The 23167-nt window shown below is 44.9% G+C and overlaps 1 protein-coding gene and 1 pseudogene across 2 annotated transcripts in view; both read right to left on the reverse strand.

Annotated features, from left to right (window-relative positions):
• Positions 1-252: 252 nt before the first annotated feature.
• Positions 253-393, reverse strand: LOC147016593 (signal recognition particle RNA; annotated as a pseudogene).
• A 16133-nt stretch (positions 394-16526) lies between these two features.
• The window catches only part of LOC147016594 (uncharacterized), a 60464-nt gene continuing 53823 nt past the window's right edge, over positions 16527-23167 (reverse strand). For both annotated transcript variants that reach the window (XM_085845407.1, XM_085845406.1), the window contains 3 exons: positions 20252-20312; positions 17925-18014; positions 16527-16569 (listed from right to left, as the gene is read on the reverse strand). In XM_085845407.1, coding sequence (XP_085701533.1) covers positions 20265-20312 — 48 coding nt within the window. In that variant the 3' untranslated portion in view covers positions 16527-16569; positions 17925-18014; positions 20252-20264. The remainder of the gene's footprint in view (positions 16570-17924; positions 18015-20251; positions 20313-23167) is intronic.

Raw genomic sequence — 23167 nt, forward strand, 5'->3', positions numbered from 1 at the left:
GCCCAGGTAGAAAGGTAGAAATAAACAAACTAAATTGGACAAGGCAGATCATGGAACACGAAAATCTTTTATGATCCTTGTGGAACGACAGAATGAAACAGATTTTCTGGGATTAAAGAACGTTGTTGTTCTTCTTTCGGCTGCTCCCGTTAGTGGTCGCTACAGCGGATCATCCGTTATGATCCGCATACTGATTTGGCACAGGTTTTACGCCGGATGGCGTAATGGCACAGGTTTACAGAACAAAACAGATAAGGATTGGGTTTCGCCATGATTCCAGGCTGCCCTACACCCTCTCATAGCACGGCCCAGTACAGAGCACCCGTCATCAAGCGATCCTCCAACCCAAGCCTCCGAGTAGCTGGATTACAGGCGCACGCCACTACGCCCGGTATTTTCTGGGATTAAAGAATATGTTCCAATTTTAGATAAGCATCTGATGACGTCTTGTTGAGCATAAAGAGATGCAGCAACTGCCTGCCAATCATTGGGATGTGGTACCATGAAGCACACAGTGGATTCGTGTGCTTACCAAATGTATGGATTAAATTGATAAGGCACCACCATAATTTTAAGGAAGAAGAATGGCTAATTGCTCATCTTTGAAATCAGGAACATTATGTTTTCTGGCTTCCTGAAGGATGGGCACATTTGTTGTGAGCCACACACCAAAAGTTACCCTCAATGAAAATGTCCTTGCATGTTGAAAAATAAGCTGCTCCACTGTTATGGCCTCCCCACAAGTTTAAGTGTACCATTTCCAAGAGGATGTATAGCATAGCCGAAGAAAGGTGGGATAAACAGGTGCATGAGAGAGAGAAGGCTTTTGTGACAGTATTAGCAGATGGAATAATAAATGTCAAATTCTGTGGAAATGGCAGCTCAATCATTTTGTCAGAGGGCAGAATGTAGTTCCCGATAGTTGTCCTGTGCAAACAGCCATCTTCTGTGGCATTGGGCTAGCCTTCCAATAGCTACAGATATTGGCTTTGACAGGAACATGGTCAGATGAGTCACAATTTGGAGAGGAGGAAAGATGGGCAGAGAAGGAATAGCTGAGAGAATGGATGTACAGTGAGGCTTGACCTGGTCAAGGAGGAAGGATGTACTTGTTGAAGAAATCCATGATGAGAAGTTTACAAGACCATTTGAATATGCTAACTGATACATGGAATGAGGTGTGGTTGACATTTTGATTGCCAGGTCGTGGTCAAAGCAAATTAGCTCTGAACTTCGGCTCATGCTCAAAATTAAAGTCGCATGTAATTTCCCACGACATTAAACATATTCCTATCAACTAAACTTTGATAAAAAATATTTTATTTATCTTTTCCGGTGATACAGACTGAAATGATAGCTTTCAGAGAACAGAATTGTGGTGTGTTGTGATAAAAATGTACATACCATTGCAAACTTTTTGTTGGCATTGTTGAAATGTTCGATGGACTTTTTATAAAGAGCATGAAGAACCTCTTCCTGATCCTTGATGTCCGTTTTGTGCTGCAAAGCAACGTCATATGTAAACTATATGTAAACAGTGCATACTGCTTTGGCACAAATGGCGGCGTAATGGTCAGAGTGGACGCTCAGTGTCTGGGAGTTTGATGGTTCGAATCAAGGACAAGTCACACAAAACATTTACAAACTGGTACGTGCTGATATATTGCTTGTCGGTCAGCAATTAAAAAGGGTAGAGGATGGACAACCACAGGTTGGCAATCATAGCACAGGCTTTGATGGGCCCAATGGCCTCCTCATGCATTGAAGTTACTCGTCAGGGAACTTGCATTATTATTAAGAATATTTTTGTTGTTGTTATGACAACAGTGAGTGTTGAAGACTGCAGTTGGTGGAATTGTTTTGGAATCATCTCCTTTTGTTTGATATTTGTGGTGAAAATAATATCAACAGATTTTAGGATTTAACACATTAATATTTTTAGTGAATCTTTGGGTTGCCTCCTTTGGTGTTTCCCCCTCATCACAGAGGACATGACGTTGTTACCCCCTGATTCAAATCCAATACACTCGATTTGACCATTGTCTATCCATGTGCTTTGTGTCATGGTAAAGGTAGAAGCACCTATGAGCCTTCGTGATTGTTTAATTAAAAGTATAAATTGACAAACTAATAAAATCTTTTCACAGAAATAAAAATTTGCAAAAAGAAAAATACAAAAACATACATTTACTCGTCACATTCAACAGTCTGGTTCTCTCATGCTCGTTCACTTTACCTTGACATCCATTTTGCCACTGTTTTTATCCACCGTCGAAAGAGCCTCCTTTTTCAAAGCTTCTTTGTGCCTCAGCATCACCAAATGGGAATAATTCTGCAATGTAAACATGCTTTATATAAACCAACAGCACTGCATGGTTAAGCATCAACAAAAAATGATTGCTTAAGCATTATATTCAAACAAAAACAGAACAAGGGATTTTGAATTTTGCCAGGGTGACGGTGATAACTCGTCTGCTCTTCACGAACACATTCTGGAATCTTTAACGTGCACAAAATAAAGCCAGGATGCAAAGACGGTCTATACAGAGTTAGTTTAACGTCTATCCGAGGGATGGAACACATTAATGCCTCACCCTGCTGGTGAAACAACAGGACGACAGTTCATAGCTGGGATGATACAACATCATCACAGAAGTGGTAAACAATAGTTACATCATTGCCACTTCAGGAAGCAACATAACTTTAGGAACTAAATCTACAGTTTCAGAATGAAGAAAGGGTGTTCACAACAGCTCATAACTCTGTATTTAAAGATAATGTGGGATCATATGCAGTATATCAAATAGAGAACGCCAGATGACAAATCCCCAGGTTAACATCCATCCAAGAGGACAGTGAACTTCCTGATGCAACACCCTGCTTGGGAAGCACCATTCCGACGGTTGAACGAGAATCAAACCCTGACAAGACAGTACAAAGAACAGTATGATAATGCTGCACCACCTTTTGAACTGACAATTACCAGTGAACAGGATATTAATAAACAAATCAACAAGCAAAAATAAATTACAAATGGAGAACAAACCGTTTTGAATGACAAATTAATTTTCCAATAAACTATCTAATTTAATTATCGTCCCCACAAGTGTTACATGTAAATGTCAATGTCGGGCCTCACAAGGCAGAGGTTCATCCAATTATATTTGAAGATTCCTCCAAGAGTGAAAAGAGAAACCACATTCTCTTCACATGCAGAGCAAATAATAAAAGGAATACCTGTCTCCTTTGACTGACGGTGTCGTCAATGACTTCAAAGCCCGTGTATAAGATGCCAGTGTTTCCTGACAGCGTTGCAGAAACTGATTTTTTTCTGGATGCTTCCACATCCTTTTCAAATGCTCTCTTCTTCTCCTGTCTAGAGCCCTTTGAGGAAGCATGCTGTAGGAGCATATTAACATAATCAAACAGGTGGACAAACCAAGAAAGCTGGATTAAAAAGGAAATATCAGGGAAACCTTCATTCATAGCACTACAAACAAGAATATACAAGATGTCAATAATAAAGGCCTCCTTGTCTTTTTCTCCAAAACAGGGAAAGAAATGAAACAGAGTGAAGATTGTTGTTCATATCAGTATTTGTTATGATGAATGTGTAGTCGTTAACATAATCACAACTGCGGTCCGCACATTTCTCCTTACGTTCAAGTAGTTTTGTGATGCTGTCACGATATAAGTCTGTGTCCTGCTGACTAAAACGGCGCTTCACAGCAGCCCTCACATCGTCGCCACAAGAAAACGTACACAAAGATGTTCCTTAAGCTTGGGAAGAGATGAGAATCTGACAGAGCCAAGTTAGGGCTGAGGATCCTTTGTAGCGGAACTCCATTGCCCGCTCTTCCTGGCAGGATCATTATGGTGCACCCAATTTTCATCTGCAGTAATCTCATCTCCAGTCAATCACCAAAACAGTCAACTTCAGCACAAAGCTTAACACCCAGTGGGAGGAAGAAGTAATATGTGAACTGTGCTTTGTTTAATTTGAATAACTTTACCAGTATTGGAAAAAAACAAGAGGAAGCATGACATTTTCAACATGCCCCATACATTTGCAAGTTGATTTTGAGAAATCCTGTCTTCCCAAAGAACCTCAAACTCGAAACATATAATTAAAAGGAACAGCTGAAGTGTGGAAAATAGCTGTTCATGGATTATTTTGGAAGGATTATATTTTGTTCATGGATTTCAATTGCCTTTGTCTCACTGTTGCCTTCGATCCTCGGTAAGATTGTGAATATGCTGCCCTCTGTCATTTCTCTCCTCCATAAATCGAGATTTCAGCACAAAACTAGAACGGCACTCAGTGCAGCGCATGCATTCCTGCAGCAGGCTGAACAGTTTACCTTTTCTATCCCACCGAGAGGCCGGATCTGCATTCACACCTTAACCAAAATCTAATCGGCTTGTTCTTGTCACCTCCACAACTCATCCAGCAAGGTTTGTCTGAATCTGTCCCCAACTTTTTGAGATATCGTGTTTGGTCATCTCTTAATGTTGAAGAATCACTTCAAAAATTATCGTAACTGGATCCGGATCCAGATCTTCAACAAAATCGAATCAATTAGTCCTCATCACACACCCAACCTGTGCACTCAGTTTCGTACGAATCAGTCCATAACTTTTTGCAATATCCAGCTCAAAGAGAGAGAGGGGGAAAAAAAAAGAGACAGACAGAAGGGGATGAAAAAACAACTTCCGTCCACCTTTGGTGGCAGAGGAAAAATGGTAGTTTTAACTCACCTGAGTTCCTCCATATTTTTTTGAATCCATTATGTTGTTTCTCTTCCAGTAGTCATTATACTCGTTGAACCTGGTTAAAGCACAAGGGACCTGAAATGAAGGAGGTTCCAAAACTGTCAGGGAACATGCACATTTACTCTGAATTCATATTGAAACACTTACACCAAATACTGTTGCATTCTCAGTGTTGTAATTATTCTGGGAGAGTGATGTTACTCATCATCTCAGCAAGGTTGAGGTATTCACCTTCTTGGTACAACTACCCAAAGTGTCATCAGAGACCATGAGCATCTGGGGCCACACCAACCTTTGGGGAAAGCCCTCTGGCTGGCTGGAACTAAAATGCCCAGCAACGATTGGAAACCATTTCATAAAGACACTAAAAGGGCAAAGACACCTCCTCGGAGACTGAGACCGAAGACCTTGCAACAACACCGAGCAGCCAGAATAAAAACAGTATCTTCGCCAGTGAGGAAGAAGATCTCAACATTATCAGAAGACAAAGTTCCAACTGAAGCGAGAAGTGAAGAAGTGCTGTCTAGCCAAAAACAAAAAAGAAATTTGCTCCAGATGAATACAATGAGAAGAACTGGAGCATCGGCGAGAGGGCGACCATCCTCCACAGCAAAGCGTATTCTATGGATGAGGCACCGGGGACGCACAAAAAAGGAGAATGTTTCAGGAAGTTACTGAAGAAGTCCTGCAAAAGCTATTTCAAAGGATTATTTGGGGCTATTCTCAAATTTAACCCCGTGGAGGCAGGCACACAATGAGTAATACTCTTTCTCTTTAGAACGTCTCTTTCTTCTTCAGAACGTCTCTTTCTTCTTCAGAACGTCTCTCTATCTCTTCAGAACGTATCTCTTTCTCTTGAGAGCGTTATCTCTTTCTCTTGAGAACGTTATCTCTTTCTCTTGAGAACGTTATCTCTTTCTCTTGAGAACGTATCTCATTCTCTTCAGAACGTACCTCTTTCTCTTCAGAACGTACCTCTTTCTCTTCAGAACGTATCTCTTTCTCTTCAGAACGTATCTCTATCTCTTCAGAACGTATCTCTTTCTCTTCAGAAACTATCTCTTTCTCTTCAGAACGTATCACTTTATCTTCAGAACGTGTCTCTTTCTCTTCAGAACGTATCTCTTTCTCTTCAGAACGTATCTCTTTCTCTTCAGAACGTATCTCTTTCTCTTCAGAACGTATCTCTTTCTCTTCAGAACGTATCTCTTTCTCTTCAGAACGTATCTCTTTCTCTTCAGAAACTATCTCTTTCTCTTCAGAACGTATCACTTTATCTTCAGAACGTGTCTCTTTCTCTTCAGAACGTATCTCTTTCTCTTCAGAACGTGTCTCTTTCTCTTCAGAACGCATCACTTTCTCTTCAGAATGTGTCTCTTTCTCTTGAAAACGTATCTCTTTCTCTTCAGAACGTGTCTCTTTCTTCTTCAGAACGTATCTCTTTCTCTTCAGAATGTATTGTTACGAATTCGCGCCTGCCGACGTGCGATCGGTCACGTAACTCAAATAGCGACCGCGTCGCTCACCGGACGGACAATTCAGTCGTGACCCTCCTGGAACTACCGCCAGGAGGCAGTCACGGGTGGGAGTTTAACCTCACCACAACCCAGTCCGCATTATTCCCACGCAAAATATGGTGAATCGCCGAATGTCGATATACCTAAGTACCCACGCGGGTAGCGTACCGAGGAGTTGTACCACGCCGCAGGTCGTCTCCGGACACGAACCGCTCAAGCGGCTCATTCCGTGCTTAGGGGATAACCGAGCGGAGTTATCGCCGACCTCGACGGTTCAGATTACTTACTGGGTGTCTAAACCCACTACCAATTCCTTCTGTGATGCAAGATGGAACTTTCAAACAGGAAAAAGACGACGAACGGGATACATTTCACACAAGGACATTTATTATACAACACGTAAGCAGGCAAATAGGAACAACAGGCAAGCACGTATACAGGCAAATAGAAACAAAAGCAGGCAAACAAAAGCAAGGGAAAGCACTCTGACCTAATATAATTCATAAATGTACAGTCACTTAAGCAGTTTTATTTGACAGGACGGCGCCACGCCAACAATCATTCAAAAACCCAAAAGAAACACAAGAAAAGACCCCCTCACAGACAAGGGGGTCAGGCTGGACCACTTGGGTCTTTATGACATGGGACCTGGGAGACCGAACGGGTCCCGCGAGACCGTAGCAACTTACCTGCACCCTCGAGGTGCGATGGTCGGCGAGCTCTCTCCGGCACTCTCCTCTGGTGCGCGCCTCGACCCTGGACCACCACTTGCAACCCTCACGACTTGGTGCCCAGAGGGAGAAGACGACCTCGACTATCCAGAGAGAGAACCCGAGTTCGACCTCGACCACCAAGAGATGAAGGAGCGCGAACCTCCGACAACCACCAAGAGAAGAGGAAGCGCGAACGTCGAGAGCGAGTCCGAGTTCGACCTCGACCACCAAAAGAGAGCAGATGACGTCGACGAAGAGGAAGCAGAGCAATCCAGCACGAAGAAGAGAGAGCGAGCCCCGCGTGTGGTCCGCCTTTTTTGGCACGGGGCTCCGCCCCTTCGCTCCACCCCCTTTTCGGCTCTGCCTCCCTTCAAGCTCTTTCGAGAAGCTCCTCGAAAAGGGGCGTTCCCCCTCCCGACAACCTCACACCCCGTGTCCACCAATCGCGAGCGAGTTCTTCGCCGCTTCTCATGCCAGCGTTGGCAGCACAAACCAGTGGGAAAACTCGCGCGTTGCTGCAGGTCTTCCACGGGGCCTTCGTTCGACGGTTTCGGACGGTCCAAAATAACGATCGCGAAAGAAAAACGGCCAACTCAAAGGACCACAGCCCTGTGAACACGGAAATTCCCTCTAAACAACGGTGGGGAAATCTAACTACACAATTACTTATCGTCATAACTGATCTAAGGATCCTTTATGGTGTATTGCGAATTTCCACAGCCGTAACACTACCCCCTCCCCTTTTTACAGACTCGTCTCGAGTCACCGAATTTTCGTGTGCCATCATGTGTAAGTTCTCCCATAGTACGTTTTATTTTTGGATCCCTGAGTGCGACATTCATGGTATTCGTGTCCCCAAACTAAATAACCTACGGGCTGAGTAACTAACTAAACAAACCCACTCATACGGACGACTTAAATAAATTGCCGGTGCAAAGACTTACAAGCCGGGGGCGCACTCATATACAATACACAACTTAACAACATAACCTTATAATTCACACTATTTCATGGCCCAGGATCGATGGACTCTGCAAGAAAAACAACAGTCACAAGCAGGGGGCCAGGCTGTTTCAGCACAGTCCAAGGCCTCCCCCTTCTTAAAATGAATGCAGTGAACAAACAAACGGTGCACAGGCCGCCAGTGCAGTCCCGTGTTGCAGCTGCCCACAGGGCAGTCCCTGCAATTTGCACGAGGATCCTGGTGCACATGGCAATGAACAAGGGGGGGGGGGAATGCAAAACAGAACGGGGCTGGTGGACATGGGCAGCAGGCAGGATGGCAAAGGTGGTCAGGCAAGGCATGGCAAAACAGGGCTGTTGCAGCAAAAAGCCAGCAGATGATCGACCGGCACAGGCCTTGAAGCAAAAACAGCCGACAGACGATCCGACCGGCACAGGCCTTGCAGTAAACAGCCGGCAGACGATCCGGCCGGCACAGGCCTTGCAGCAAACACCAGCAGACAATCCGGCCGGCACAGGCCTTGCAGTAACACAGCCAGCCGATGAAGTTGGCCAGCCTTTGCCTTTCAGTGGAGGTTGGTGGGGGGAGTGCTGTGGTGCTGGCCACTCAGAGGGCGGGCTCGGACCTACCCTACTGTCTCCATCCCAACCTCTCGCCTTTGCCTGTATCTGTCCATACCCACCCCCTGAATTTGTCAAAACCAATTTCGCCCCAACTTATTTTTTTGTGTTTTTATTTTTATTTTCTACCTCCCCCACTATAATTTCGTCTCCAAACCCCCTTTATCGTCCTTGTTCGACTAACCTATCGTCTCCTACCTACTCCCAACCCCTACGTTCCCATCCTGGAGGGGAATATATGGAGAGCTCGCGTCCTGTGTCGAGGCCCAACTCAAGCCTCAGGATGGCCTCCTCGGAGTTCAGCGATGTAACCCAAGGTGGGTCCAGCGGCCCACAACGAGAGCGAAGGGATGGATGGTGCGGAGGGGTACACTTCCTAATCTACCCTATCCATTTCACTTTTGAACTACCCCGGGGCTTTCAACAAGCGCCTCTCGCTTATCTACTGGTTCTATCAACCCAGATTCCCGTTATCTGTGTTGGTGTACTCGCAAATTCCGGGCCATGCCCTCAAGTTTTGCTCCCGTGCCCTCACACGTTCTCACGGCTGGGACGTGTGGCTCCCTTGGCAGGCACTACCCTCTGCCGATTCTGTAACGATGGCATCTCCAGGCACTACACTGCCTAAGAGCCTACCAGCTCCCTAAACACCGGGGAGTGCCCTCCCTGGCGACTCCCCTGAAACGCTCACGTAGCAGGCTGGCACCCCGGGCCCGTTTCCGAGGGTCACCCGTGCCCACGACACTGCCCACGCGGCCAATGGCGCCCCGGGCCCCCGCATCATGCGGGGGCACCCGTGCCCACGACACTATCCCGGCCCCCCCATGGGGCCTTGACCTACCGCGGCTGACTAGCCCGGTGCCCGAGGTACCCACTCAGCGATACTCACCTTTCGCAGCCACGCTCCCAGCCAGTCAACAGGGCTCCTGCACCCCTCCAAATGGGTATCGAGCCTACTTTCCAACCAACAACAAAACGACCTCCATTTTTGTCAATTTAACTAACCCAGCTAACTCACTCGACACTGACCCCGGGGTCCCTTGGGCGGGAGTCACTCCTCCCCCCAATCGCTCATCGCACCATGCATTCCACAATTGCTCCATGCACACAGACCCGCTGGCCTCACTCACTCATGTCTCCACCTCACAACTCTTCAACACACACCGCTGAATTCTGCCATCCTGCTCACTACATCCCCTAACTACCTCGTGCTCCCACGTCGTCCCTTAAACTACAGCACGTTCCTTTTAATCTACGTAGCTAAGCTACTTCCACACTGCACATCCACAAGTCTGTCTCTGTCTCCAAATAATCCCATTTCCCATCTTCCATCCTTAATCTAAACTGCATCCCTCTACCTAATCCATTCCACGGGCTACATGAGGACTTTCCCCTGCCCCATGAAGCCGGTCAAGCTATCACGAACCCATCTCCCTAACTAGTGTTCATCCTGTGCACAGGACAGGGAGGTTTCTCACCTCCTGCCTCGAGAATCCTGTTCACCCGAAAGCGAGGCTTGCTTTTGTTTTTGTTTTTTTTCAAATGCGCGTGCACCAGCGCGGAAACTCGCAACCTGCGCTCTTCCCCCGTGACGTCATGGCAGCTGTTCTCGTAACTCGTCCCTTCTCGGACGGTACCATCCGGCAGGGATTCACCCTCCTGCCGGATTCCAACCCTACGTGCAGCCATGACGTCACACTGTGCATCAAAAAAACAAGCCTCGCGTTTTGAGGGGTTCCCCACACGAACACATGTGCTCTGCCCATTGGAGCTTAACACACACTCGTGTGGAGAACCCGTCCGGTCCAAATCCGTAATCCAGCCGAGCTTCTGTCCGTCCGCGGGATCGGCAACATCCACCGCTGGCGTTTATGGACTGGGCTTCACTCCCACAAGCGCGCACGTGGCGGCCTCGTGCGCTGCACGGCACGAACCCCGCGCTCGCTGCTGGGTAAACCCGGCGCGGTCCCCATTACAGCTACGGCCGCTACTCGGCCTTTGTCCTTCTATCACCGTCGTCATCGCCATTCGACCCACGCACACCTGTGCGTCACGACGCTCACACATCTTACCATTACACTCACGCCGGGAGACACGGCTGCATGTTCACTCATGCCCACCGTCATCTCCCTTACATACCACTCTCTCACACACATGGTCTCCCTTGCACTCGGCCGTTCACTCACGCATGCCATTTCCCTCGCACACGTGGTTCCACTCACACACAGTGTGCTGGGAGGCACGCACTTTGGCCCACTCGCAACCTCGCACATCATTTTACTCACACACGCGGTTTCCTTTACACACAACCTTTCACCCACGCCATGCGCGCGTTGCAGCACACATTTCGCCTCACTCCTGAACACACACACCGGGACATTCGCACTGGGGATTAGCGCCACCACTATGGGTTCCGGGGCCTTCAAACCCCCCAAGCTGTGTGTGCACCTGTCCACAGCACTCGCCCCCTCAACTCTGCTTGGCACGACTGAACCCACCTGGTCGCGATCAGCTTCAAGGGAGCATCGCGTCTCCCTCCGTTCCCGAAGGAGGCTATCCAGCTGCTCGCACCGGGTCCCTAAACAGTCCGCCAGCTCACCCTCATGGTCCTCCACTACCTCAATGTGTGTGTGCTCGTCCCCAACCCCGCCTTTATCGTGCAGTCTCTCCTCTTTTTTCTGTTTCTTTCTGGCTCCTTTTTCCTTCCCATCTGAGTCGTTCTTCCTCTCTGAGCCCCATTAGCTGTTCGTTCTCCCTCCAGAGCTCCTCAATCTCCGCTGACTCCAATCTTGCTCTCTGTTTTAGTTGTTCAATTTCAAACTCACATTGTTCTTGTTTTCTATCCCACAGTTTCTCCTGCTCTTCATTCTCCAACCTCATCGTTTCTTTCAATTGGCTCATTTCCTTCCTGTGTTTCATTCGCTGTTCTCTCACGACTCTTCCTTGTTTACTCTCCTGTCCTTCCTTCTCCAGTTTCATGGTTTCCTTCATTTGGTTAATTTCCCTTTTGTGTTTCATTCGCTGTTCTTTGTCTATCTCCTCGCACTCCAGCCTTGCCTTTTCTTCCAATTGGTCAACCTCGGCTTCATGTTCTTTTTTTTTCTATCCCATTGTTCCTCTCGTTCTTCCCTCTCCAATCTCGTTGTCTCCTTCAATTGACTGATTTCTCCTTCCTGCTTCATTCCTTCCTCCTTCACTTTCTCCTCGTACTCCAACCTATTTTCTCTCCTTTTCTTGTTCAGTTTCAAATTCATACTCTTTCAGTTTTTTATTCCACTGTCTCTCTTGTTCCTCATTCTGCAATCTCGTTATTTCCTTCAATTGGCTGATTTCCTTCTCCTGTCTCATTTGTTCTTCTTTTTGTTTTTTATTTCACCGTCTTTCTTGTTCCTCATTATTTAGTCTGGCCTTCGCTTCCAGCTGTTCGATCTGTACAGTGTGGTTCCTTAACGTTTCATCCTCCATTATCGTTCTTTCCTCTCTTAACATCCTCAGTTCTTTTTGTAGTTCCCTCTCTTTGTTTTGGTGTTCACGTAACTCAAAAGTTTTCCCATTTTTCCTCTCTCTGCCTCTCTTCCTCCTCACTCATTTCATCCCTTTCCTTGCGCATCTCATCCCTTTTCCTCCTCATCTCATCATACTCCAAGCTTGCTATTTCTTTCAATTGTTCCCTATCTTCCTGTTCTCTTTTTACCTCTTCTTCTAGTCTTCTTCTGTCTCGAACGCCTTGTTGCTTTACTTCCAAATTGTGTTCGCATTCTCTTTCTTCCAACTTATGGATACTCAATTCTATTTTCCCCATTTTTCCCTTTAGTTCTTCGAACTGTCTTGACTTTTCCAACCATTCTTCTTCCCTCTGCTCCAGATGTTCCTCTCCTCTTTTTATGGTCTCTTCTCGGATTTCTATTATCTTTTTGCCTGCTTCCACCTCTTTCTTTAGTTTTTTTAAATTCCCAATCGTATTCGCATTTTTCCTTTTCTAGCTTTGTTTGCCTTTGTTCTTCCTCCCTCCTATCTTCCTCTACATCGGCCCATCGTTGTGACTCCGTTCGCACGTAATCCTCATGAACCCTGTCTCGGCGCCACCGTGCCTCGTCCAACTCAAAGGAAAACGAGTGTAATTCCCCTATACAAATGTCACCATTCCTCCACCATTGCAAGGACTTCAACACTTGTCTCCGAAGCCCGTCAATGCATGCTCTGGCCTCCTGCCACGCCTGCCATGACCCCATGGTTTGAAACAGTTGTTGGGAGTGCTCGCCTCATGTCGTGCCGTTCGTAGCGCCATTAATAGCGGCCTGCTCACGCCTCGTGCCGCGCTGATGTGCAGCCGCGCCGCCATCTTGCGACTCTGTTTGCCGGCAAAGTTCGTGCTCAGAATATGAGGGTGAGCTCCCCCACGGATTGTAATTAGTGGTGGAGTTATAAAAAGAACCATCCCGGGCCATGGATTCTACATTACTACACATATACATTTCTACCCCCAGCACCCGCTTGCCTTGAAACTCCATCTTATTTCTCGGAAGAGAATTAATTTAGATTTGCTCGTAATTTGGAGGGAACGGGGGTGGGGGGGGGGGGGTTGCTTCGCACACCCCTGGTCCGATCCCCATAAATTTAGTTGGAGACTGAGGTGGATTTGAATCCCACTCCTGACACCAGTGTTACGAATTCGCGCCCGCCGGTGTGCGATCGGTCACGTAACTCAAATCGCCCACCGGACGGACAATTCAGTCGTGACCCTCCTGGAACTACCGCCAGGAGCCAGTCACGGGTGGGGGTTTAACCGCAATACAACCCAGTCCGCATTCTACCCGCGCGAAATAGGGTGAATCGTCGAATGTCGATATACCTAGGTACGCGCGTGGGTAGCGTACCGAGGAGTTGTACCACGCCGCAGGTCGGATCCGGACACCAACCGCTCAAGCAGCTCGTTCCGTGCTAAGGGGATAACCGAGCGGAGTTATTGCCGACCTCGACGGTTCAGATTACTTACTGGGTGTCTAAACACACTACCAATTCCTTCCGTGATGCAAGATGGAACTTTCAAACGGGAAAAAGACGACGAACGGGATACATTTCGCACAAGGACATTTATTATACAACACGTAAGCAGGCAAATAGGAACAACAGGCAAGCACGTATACAGGCAAATAGAAACAAAAGCAAGGGAAAGCACTACGACCAAATATAATTCATAAATGTACAGTCACTTAAGCAGTTTTACTTGACAGGACGGCGCCACGACAACATTCATTCCAAAACCCAAAGGAAACACAAGAAAATAACCCCTCACAGACAAGGGGGTCAGGCTGGACCACTTGGTTCTTGAAACACGGGACGTGGGAGACCGAAAGGGTCCCGCGAGACCGTAGCAGGTTACCTGCACCCTCGAGGTGCGACGGTCGGCGAGCCCTCTCCAGCACTCTCCACTCGTGTGCTCCTCGACCCTGGACCACTGCTCGCAACCCTCACGACTTGGCGCCCAGAGGGAGAAGACGACCTCGACGATCCAGAGAGAGAACCCGAATTCGACCTCGACCACCAAGAGACGAGGAAGCGCGAACCTCCGACGACCACCAAGAGAAGAGGAAGCGCGAACCTCCGATGAACATCAAGAGAAGAGGAAGCGCGAACGTCAAGAGCGAGTCTGAGTTCGACCTCGACCACCAGAAGAGAGCGGATGACGTCGACGAAGAAGCAGAGAGCGTCGACGAAGAGGAAGAAGAGCAATCCAGCACGAAGAAGAAGAGAGAGCAAGCCCCGCGTGCGGTCCGCCTTATATAGCGCGGGGCTCCGCCCCTTCGCTCCACCCCTTCGCTCCACCCCCTTTTCGGCTCTGCCTCCCTTCGAGCTCTTTCGAGAAGCTCCTCGAAAAGGGGCGTTCCCCCTCCGGACCGCCTCACGCCCCGTGTCCACCAATCATGAGCGAGCTCTTCGCCGCATCTCATACCAGCGTTGGTGGCGCAAAACGGCGGGAAAACTCGCGCGTTGCTGCAGGTCTTCCACGGGGCCTTCGTTCCACGTTTTCGGACGGTCCAAAATAACGATAGCGAAAGAAAAACGTCAAACTCAAAGGATCACAACCCTGTGAACACGGAAATTCCCTCAAAACAACGGTGGGGAAATCTAACTACACAATTACTTATCGTCATCACTGGTCTGAGGACCCTTTATGGTGTATTGCGAATTTCCACAGCCGTAACAGTATCTTTCTCTGCAGAACGTATTGCTTTCTCTTCAGAATGTATCTTTCTCTTCAGAACGTATCGCTTTCTCTCCAGAATGTATCTCTTTCTCTTCAGAACGTATTGCTTTCTCTTCAGAATGTATCTTTCTCTTCAGAACGTATCGCTTTCTCTTCAGAAAATATCTCTTTCTTCTTCAGAATTATGATTATTTTTGTTGTTGTTATGACAACAGTGAGTGTTTAAGACTGCAGTTGGTGGAATCGTTTTCGAATCATCTCCTTTTGTTTGATATTTGTGGTGAAAATAATATCAACAGATTTTAGGATTTAACACATGAATATTTTTACTGAATCTTTGGGTTGCCTCCTTTGGTGTTTCCACCTCATCACAGAGGATATGACGTTGCTACCCCCTGGTTCAACATCAATATACTCAATTTGACCATTGTCAATCCACGTGCTTTGTGTCATGGTAAAGGTAGAAGCACCTATTTGCCTTCGTGAATGTTTAATTAAAAGTATAAATATGACAAACGAATTAAATCTTTTCACAGAAATAAAAATATGCAAAAAGAAAAATACAAAAACATACATTTACTCGTCACATTCAACAGTCTGGGTCTCTCAAACTCGTTCACTTTACCTGAACATCCATTTTGCCCCTGTTTTTATCCACTGTCGAAAGAGCCTCCTTTTTCAAAGCTTCTTTGTGCCTCATCATCACCAAACGGGAATAATTCTGCAATGCAAACATGCTTTATATAAACCAACAGCACCGCATGGTTAAGCATCAACAAAAAATGATTGCTTAAGCAATATATTCAAACAAAAACAGAACAAGGGATTTTGAATTTTGCCAGGGTGCCGGTGATAACTCGTCGGCTCTTCACGAACACATTGTGGAATCTTTAACGTGCACAAAATAAAGCCATGTATGCAAGGACGGTCTATACCGAGTTAGTTTAACGTCCATCCGAGGGACGAAACACGCGAATGCCTCACCCTGCTTGTGAAACAACAGGACGACAGTTCATAGCTGGGATGATACAACATAATCACAGAAGTGGTAAACAATAGTTACATCATTTCCACTTCAGGTAGCTACATAACGTTTGTAACTAAATAAAGAAAGGGTGTTAACAACAGCTTATAACTCTGTATTTAAAGATATCGTGGGATCATATGCAGTATATCAAATATAGAATGCCAGCAGACAAATCCCCAGGTTAACATCCATCCAAGAGGACAGTGCACTTCCTGATGCAACACCCTGCTTGGGAAGCACCATTCCGACAGTTGAACGAGAATCAAACCCGGACAAGACAGTACAAAGAACAGTGTGATAATGCTGCACCACCTTTTGAACTGACAATTACCAGTGAACAGGATATTAATAAACAAATCAACAATCAAAAACAAATTACAAATGGAAAACAAACCGTTTTGTATGACAAATTAATTTTCCAATAAACTATCCAATTTAATTATCGTCCCCACAAGTGTCACGTGTAAATGTCAATGTCGGGCCTCACAAGGCAGAGTTTCATCCAATTATACTTGAAGATGCCTCCAAGAGTGAAAAGAGAAACCACATTCTCTTCACATGCAGAGCAAATAATAAAAGGAATACCTGTCTCCTTTGACTGACGGTGTCGCCACTGACTTCAAAGCCCGTGTATAAAATGCCAGTGTTTCCTGACAGCTTTGCAGAAACTGATTTTTTTCTGGATGCTTCCACATCCTTTTCAAATGCTGTCTGCTTCTCCCGTGCAGAGCCTTTTGAGGAAGCATGCTGTTGGAGCATATTAACATAATCAAACAGGTGAACAAACTGTGCAAGCTGGATTAAAAAGGAATTATCAGGGAAACCTACATTCATAGCACTACAAACACAGCTATTCAAGATGTCAATAAGAAAGGCCTCCTTGTCTTTTTCTCCAAGACAGGGAAAGAAATGAAAGAAATATTGATATGAACAACAATCTTTACTCTGTTATGATGCATGTGTAGTCCTCAACATAATCACGACTGCGGTCCGTACATTTCTCCCAACATTCAAGTAGTTTTGTGATGCTGTCACGATCTAAGTCTATATCCTGCTGACTTAAACAGCACTTCACAGCAGCCCTCACATCGTCGCAAGAAGAAAACGTCCACAAAGATGTTCCTTAAGTTTGGGAAGAGAGGAGAATCTGACAGAACCAAGTTAGGGCCTAGGATCCTTTGTAGCGGAACTCCATTGACCCTCTCTTCCTGGCAGGATCATTATGGTGCACCCAATTTTCATCTGCATTTATCTCATCTCCAGTCAATCACCAAAACAGTCAACTTCAGCACAAAGCTTAACACCCAGTGGGAGGAAGAAGTGCTATGTGAACTGTGCTTTGTTTAATTTGAAAAACTTTACCAGTATTGGAAAAAAAACAAGAGGAAGCATGACATTTTCAACATGCCCCCATACATTTGCGAGTTGATTTTTAGAAATCCTGTCTTCCCAAAGAACCTCGAATTCCAAACATAGAATTAAAAGGAACAGCTGAAGTGTGGAAAATAGCTGTTCATGGATTATTTTGGAAGAATTATATTTTGTTCATGGATTTCAATTGCCTTTGTCTCGGTGTTGCCTTCGATCCTCGGTAAGATTGTGAATATGCTGCCCTCTGTCATTTCTCTCCTCCATAAATAGAGATTTCAGCACAAAACTAGAAAGGCACTCAGTGCAGCGCATGCATTCCTCCAGCAGGCTGAACAGTTTACCTTTTCTATCCCACCGATAGGCCGGATCTGCATTCACACCCTAACTAAAATCTAATCGGCTTGTTCTTGTCACCTCCACAACTCATCCACCAAGTTTTGTCTTAATCTATCCATAACTTTTTGAGATATCGTGTTTGGTCATCTCTTAATGTTGAAGAATCACTTCAAAAATTATCTTATCTGGATCCGGATCCAGATCTTCACCAAAATCGAATCAATTAGTCCTCGTCACACACCCAACCTGTGCACTCAGTTTCGTACGAATCAGTCCTTAACTTTTTGCAATATCCAGCTCAAAGAGAGGGGGGGGAAGAGACAGACAGAAGGGGATGAAAAAACAACTTCCGTCCACCGTCGGTGGCAGAGGTAACAATGGTAGTTTTAACTCACCTTAGTTCCTCCATATTTTTTTGAATCAATTATGTTGTTTCTCTTCCAGTAGTCATTATACTCGTTGAACCTGGTTAAAGCACAAGGGACCTGAAATGAAGGAGGTTCCAAAACTGTCAGGGAACATGCACATTTACTCTGAATTCATATTGCAACACTTACACCAAATACTGTTGCATTCCCAGTGTTGTAATTATTCTGGGAGAGTGATGTTACTAATCATCTCAGCAAGGTTGAGGTATTCACCTTCTTGGTACAACTACCCAAAGTGTCATCAGCGACCCTGAGCATCTGGGGCCACACCAACCTTTGGGGAAAAGCCCTCTGGCTGGCTGGAACTAAAATGCCCAGCAACGATTGGAAACCATTTCATAAAGACACTAAAAGGGCAAAGACACCTCCTCGTAGACTGATACCTAAGACTTTGCAACAACACCGAGCAGCCAGAATACAGACTGCATCTTCGCCAGTGAGGAAGATCTCAACATTATCAAAAGACAAAGCTCTAAACTGAAGCAAGAAGTTGAAGAAGTGCTGTCTGGCCAAAAACAAAAAAGAAATGAGCTCCAGATGAATACAATGAGGAGAACTGGAGCATCAGGGAGAGGGCGACCATCCTCTACAGCAATGATTCTCAACCAGGGGGTGGGGAGATTTTTTTCGGGGATCGCGGGAAGGTTGTCAAAACAAATAAACAAAGAAATATATAATTAAGAAATTCATAAATATTTTTTGAAAATGATTTTTCAATTAAATCTCCCATACCAATGTTATATGTTGTCATTATGAAACAGATTTGAGCAGCAAGTGAAAAGTGTGTGTGTGTGTGTGTGTGTGTGTGTGTGTGTGTGTGTGTGTGTGTGTGTGTGTGTGTGTGTGTGTGTGTGTGTGTGTGTGTGTGTGTGTGTGTGTGTGTGTGAGAGTGAGAGTGAGAGCACGCGTGCAGCACAGTGGCGCGTACTGAAAGTCAATGTTAGCGCTAGCTAACGACTGCAAGGTGGCTGAATATGGATCGGTGGCTTGTCAAAAAACGTCTGCCAGCTCAAGATGCGGACCAAGACGAGACATGTGAAGGTGGGGCCAACTGTTACGAGTTCAACTGAAAAACGTAAGGCGCCGGCAGCAGATATGGCCGCCAACAAGCGTCGGAAACATCAGACTGACTTTCTGCAGTATGGAATCACATGCCGAGCCAAAAATGAAGTGGAATATCCACAGCGTGTTCTGTGTTCAGAAGTGCTTGCTCACGAAAGCTTGAAACCAGTGAATTTGAAGAGACATTTACAAACCAAAACACCCATTCTACATTGACAAACCATTAGATTTTTTTCGTCGTAAGGAGGGAGAACTACAGAGCCAAAAGATGACTGTATGTGAGCACTCTACAATCCCTGTCAAAGCCCTGTTGGCTTCATATGAAGTGGCATACCTGGTTGCTCAATCCAAAAGCCCCATGCTATTGCAGAGAGCCTGATCCACCCAGCAGAGATTGCAATGACCAGAGCTATGCATGGTGAAAAAACAGCTGGCACACTTGAGACTATTCCACTGTCTAATGACACAATGGCGAGGCACATTGGTGAAATGGCCAACGACATTAAAGAGCAGCTCATTGAACGAGTGAAAAAAAGTGGAAGATTTTCCCTCCAAATTGACGAAACAACGGATGTTTCCAGTGATGCACAGTTACTTGTTTTTGCAAGATACAGCTACGAGGGGAAAATGTACGAGGATATGTTGTTTTGCTCGACACTTGAAGGAACTTGCACTGGTCGTGACATTTTTCACAAACTGGACAGTAAACTGCGCAAGGAGGGGCTAAGTTGGGAAAATTGCATCTCTGTGTGTACAGATGGAGCTGGTGGCATGCAGGGGACAAGAAGGGGACTGAAAGGTAAAGTTTTGGAAGTGGTAGTTTTGGTAGTTTTTGTTTTGTCGTTTTGTTTTTTGTATATTTTTGGTCAGTAATGCAAGGTTTGTGTACGTCTGGTAGCTGTCATGTGTGATAGTAACTTCTGTCTGCAGCAGAGGGTCGCTCAATCTTCCAGTCTGTGTCCCATGCATAAATAGGCTACATACCGCTCTTTGCAATTACAGAAGCCTTTGTTATGAATGTGGCTGGCTGTTTTTACTGTGTTATACATCACAGTGTAAATAATTAATTTGTGATGCCAGTTTAGTTTAGTTCTGTTTAGTTTTAACAGCTGGTAGTACCTAGGCGTTGACCAATGTGCTCCAGGCACTGGGGATTTTTTTATGCGCTCTGTGACATCACTGCAGTGTGTTTCAAGTGTGAATCGGGAGGGAGGTCGCGAACCCAAACTTACATTTTTTGGGGGGTCACGGCTCCAAAAGCTTGAGGACCACTGCTCTACAGCAAAGCGTATTCTATGGATGGAGGCACGGGGGACACACAAAAAAGGAGAATGTTTCATGAAGAAACTGAAGAAGTCCTGTAAAAGCTATATAAAAGGAATATTTGGGGCTATTCTCAAATTTAACCCTGTGGAGGCAGGCACACAAAGCATAATACTCTTTCTTCCTCTTCAGAACGTATCTCTTTCTTCCTCTTCAGAACGTATCTCTTTCTTCCTCTTCAGAACGCATCTCTTTATCTACAGAACGTCTCTTTTTATCGACAGAATGTATCTCTTTCTCTTCAGAACGCATCACTTTCTTCTTCAGAACGCATCTCTTTCATCTTCCGAACGTATCACTTTCTTCTTCAGAACGTATCTCTTTCTTCTTCAGAACGTATCTCTTTCTTCTTCAGAACGTATCTCTTTCTTCCTCTTCAGAACATATCGCTTTCTCTTAAGAACGCATCTTTTTATTGACAGAACGTATCTCTTTCATCTTCCGAATGTATCACTTTCTTCTTCAGAACGTATCTCTTTCATCTTCCGAACGTATCTCTTTCTCTTCAGAACGTATCTCTTCTTCCGAACGTATCTCTTTCATCTTCCGAACGTATCTCTTTCTCTTCAGAACGTATCTCTTCTTCCGAACGTATCTCTTTCTCTTCAGAACGTGTCTATTTCTTCTTCAGAATGCATCTCTTTCTTCTTCAGAACGTATCTCTTTCTTCTTCAGAACGTATCTCTTTCTTCTTCAGAACGTGTCTATTTCTTCTTCAGAATGTATCTCTTTCTTCTTCAGAACGTGTCTATTTCTTCTTCAGAACGTGTCTATTTCTTCTTCAGAACGTATCTCTTTCTTCTTCAGAACGTGTCTATTTCTCCTTCAGAATGTATCTCTTTCTTCTTCAGAATGCATCTCTTTCTTCTTCAGAACGTGTCTATTTCTTCTTCAGAATGTATCTCTTTCTCTTCAGAACGTGTCTATTTCTTCTTCAGAATATATTTCTTTCTCTTCAGAACGTGTCTCTTTCTCTTCAGAACGTATCTCTTTCTCTTCAAAACATACCTCTTTCTTCTTCAAAACATACCTCTTTCTTCTTCAAAACATACCTCTTTCTCTTCAGAACGTGTCTCTTTCTCTTCAAAACATACCTCTTTCTTCTTCAAAACATACCTCTTTCTTCTTCAAAACATACCTCTTTCTTCTTCAAAACATACCTCTTTCTTCTTCAAAACATACCTCTTTCTTCTTCAAAACATACCTCTTTCTTCTTCAGAACATACCTCTTTCTTCTTCAAAACGTACCTCTTTCTTCTTCAGAATGTACCTCTTTCTTCTTCAGAACGAACCTCTTTCTCTTCAGAACGTACCTCTTTCTTCTTCAGAACGTATCTATTTCTTCTTCAGAATGTATTTCTTTCTCTTCAGAACGTGTCTCTTTCTCTTCAGAACGTCTCTTTCTCTTCAAAACATACCTCTTTCTTCTTCAAAACGTACCTCTTTCTTCTTCAAAACATACCTCTTTCTTCTTCAAAACATACCTCTTTCTTCTTCAGAACGAACCTCTTTCTCTTCAGAACGTACCTCTTTCTTCTTCAGAACGTATCTATTTCTTCTTCAGAATGTATTTCTTTCTCTTCAGAACGTGTCTCTTTCTCTTCAGAACGTCTCTTTCTCTTCAAAACGTACCTCTTTCTTCTTCAAAACGTACCTCTTTCTTCTTCAGAATGTATCTCTTTCTCTTCAGAACGTACCTCTTTCTCTTCAGAACGTACCTCTTTCTCTTCAAAACGTACCTCTTTCTCTTCAGAACGTACCTCTTTCTTCTTCAGAACGTATCTCTTTCTCCTTCAGAACGTATCTCTTTCTCTTCAGAACGTACCTCTTTCTCTTCAGAACGTATCTCTTTCTCTTCAAAACGTACCTCTTTCTCTTCAGAACGTACCTCTTTCTCTTCAGAACGTACCTCTTTCTTCTTCAGAACGTATCTCTTTCTCCTTCAGAACGTACCTCTTTCTTCTTCAGAACGTACCTCTTTCTCTTCAGAACATACCTCTTTCTTCTTCTTCAAAACATACCTCTTTCTTCTTCAGAACGTCCCTCTTTCTTCTTCAGAACGTATCTCTTTCTCTTCAGAACGTATCTCTTTCTTCTTCAGAACGTACCTCTTTCTTCTTCAGAACGTACCTCTTTTTCTTCAAAACGTACCTCTTTCTTCTTCAGAACGTATCTCTTTCTCTTCAGAACATATCTTTCTCTTCAAAACGTACCTCTTTCTTCTTCAGAACGTATCTCTTTCTCTTCAGAACGTACCTCTTTCTCTTCAAAACGTACCTCTTTCTCTTCAGAACGTACCTCTTTCTTCTTCAGAACGTATCTCTTTCTCTTCAGAACGTACCTCTTTCTCTTCAGAACGTACCTCTTTCTTCTTCAGAACGTACCTCTTTCTCTTCAGAACGTACCTCTTTCTCTTCAGAACGTACCTCTTTCTCTTCAGAACGTACCTCTTTCTTCTTCAGAACGTACCTCTTTCTCTTCAGAACGTACCTCTTTCTTCTTCAGAACGTATCTCTTTCTTCTTCTGAACGTGTCTATTTCTTCTTCAGAATGTATTTCTTTCTCTTCAGAACGTACCTCTTTCTCCTTCAGAACGTACCTCTTTCTTCTTCAGAACGTACCTCTTTCTTCTTCAGAATGTACCTCTTTCTTCTTCAGAACGTACCTCTTTCTTCTTCAGAACGTGTCTCTTTCTCTTCAGAACGTATCTCTTTCTCTTCAGAACGTACCTCTTTCTTCTTCAGAACGTCCCTCTTTCTTCTTCAGAACGTACCTCTTTTTCTTCAAAACGTACCTCTTTCTTCTTCAGAACGTATCTCTTTCTC

This window comes from Eptatretus burgeri, chromosome 11, assembly GCF_056783735.1.
Source record: "Eptatretus burgeri isolate ZD-2024b chromosome 11, Ebu_testis_v1, whole genome shotgun sequence".
Taxonomy (NCBI): Eukaryota; Metazoa; Chordata; class Myxini; order Myxiniformes; family Myxinidae; genus Eptatretus; species Eptatretus burgeri.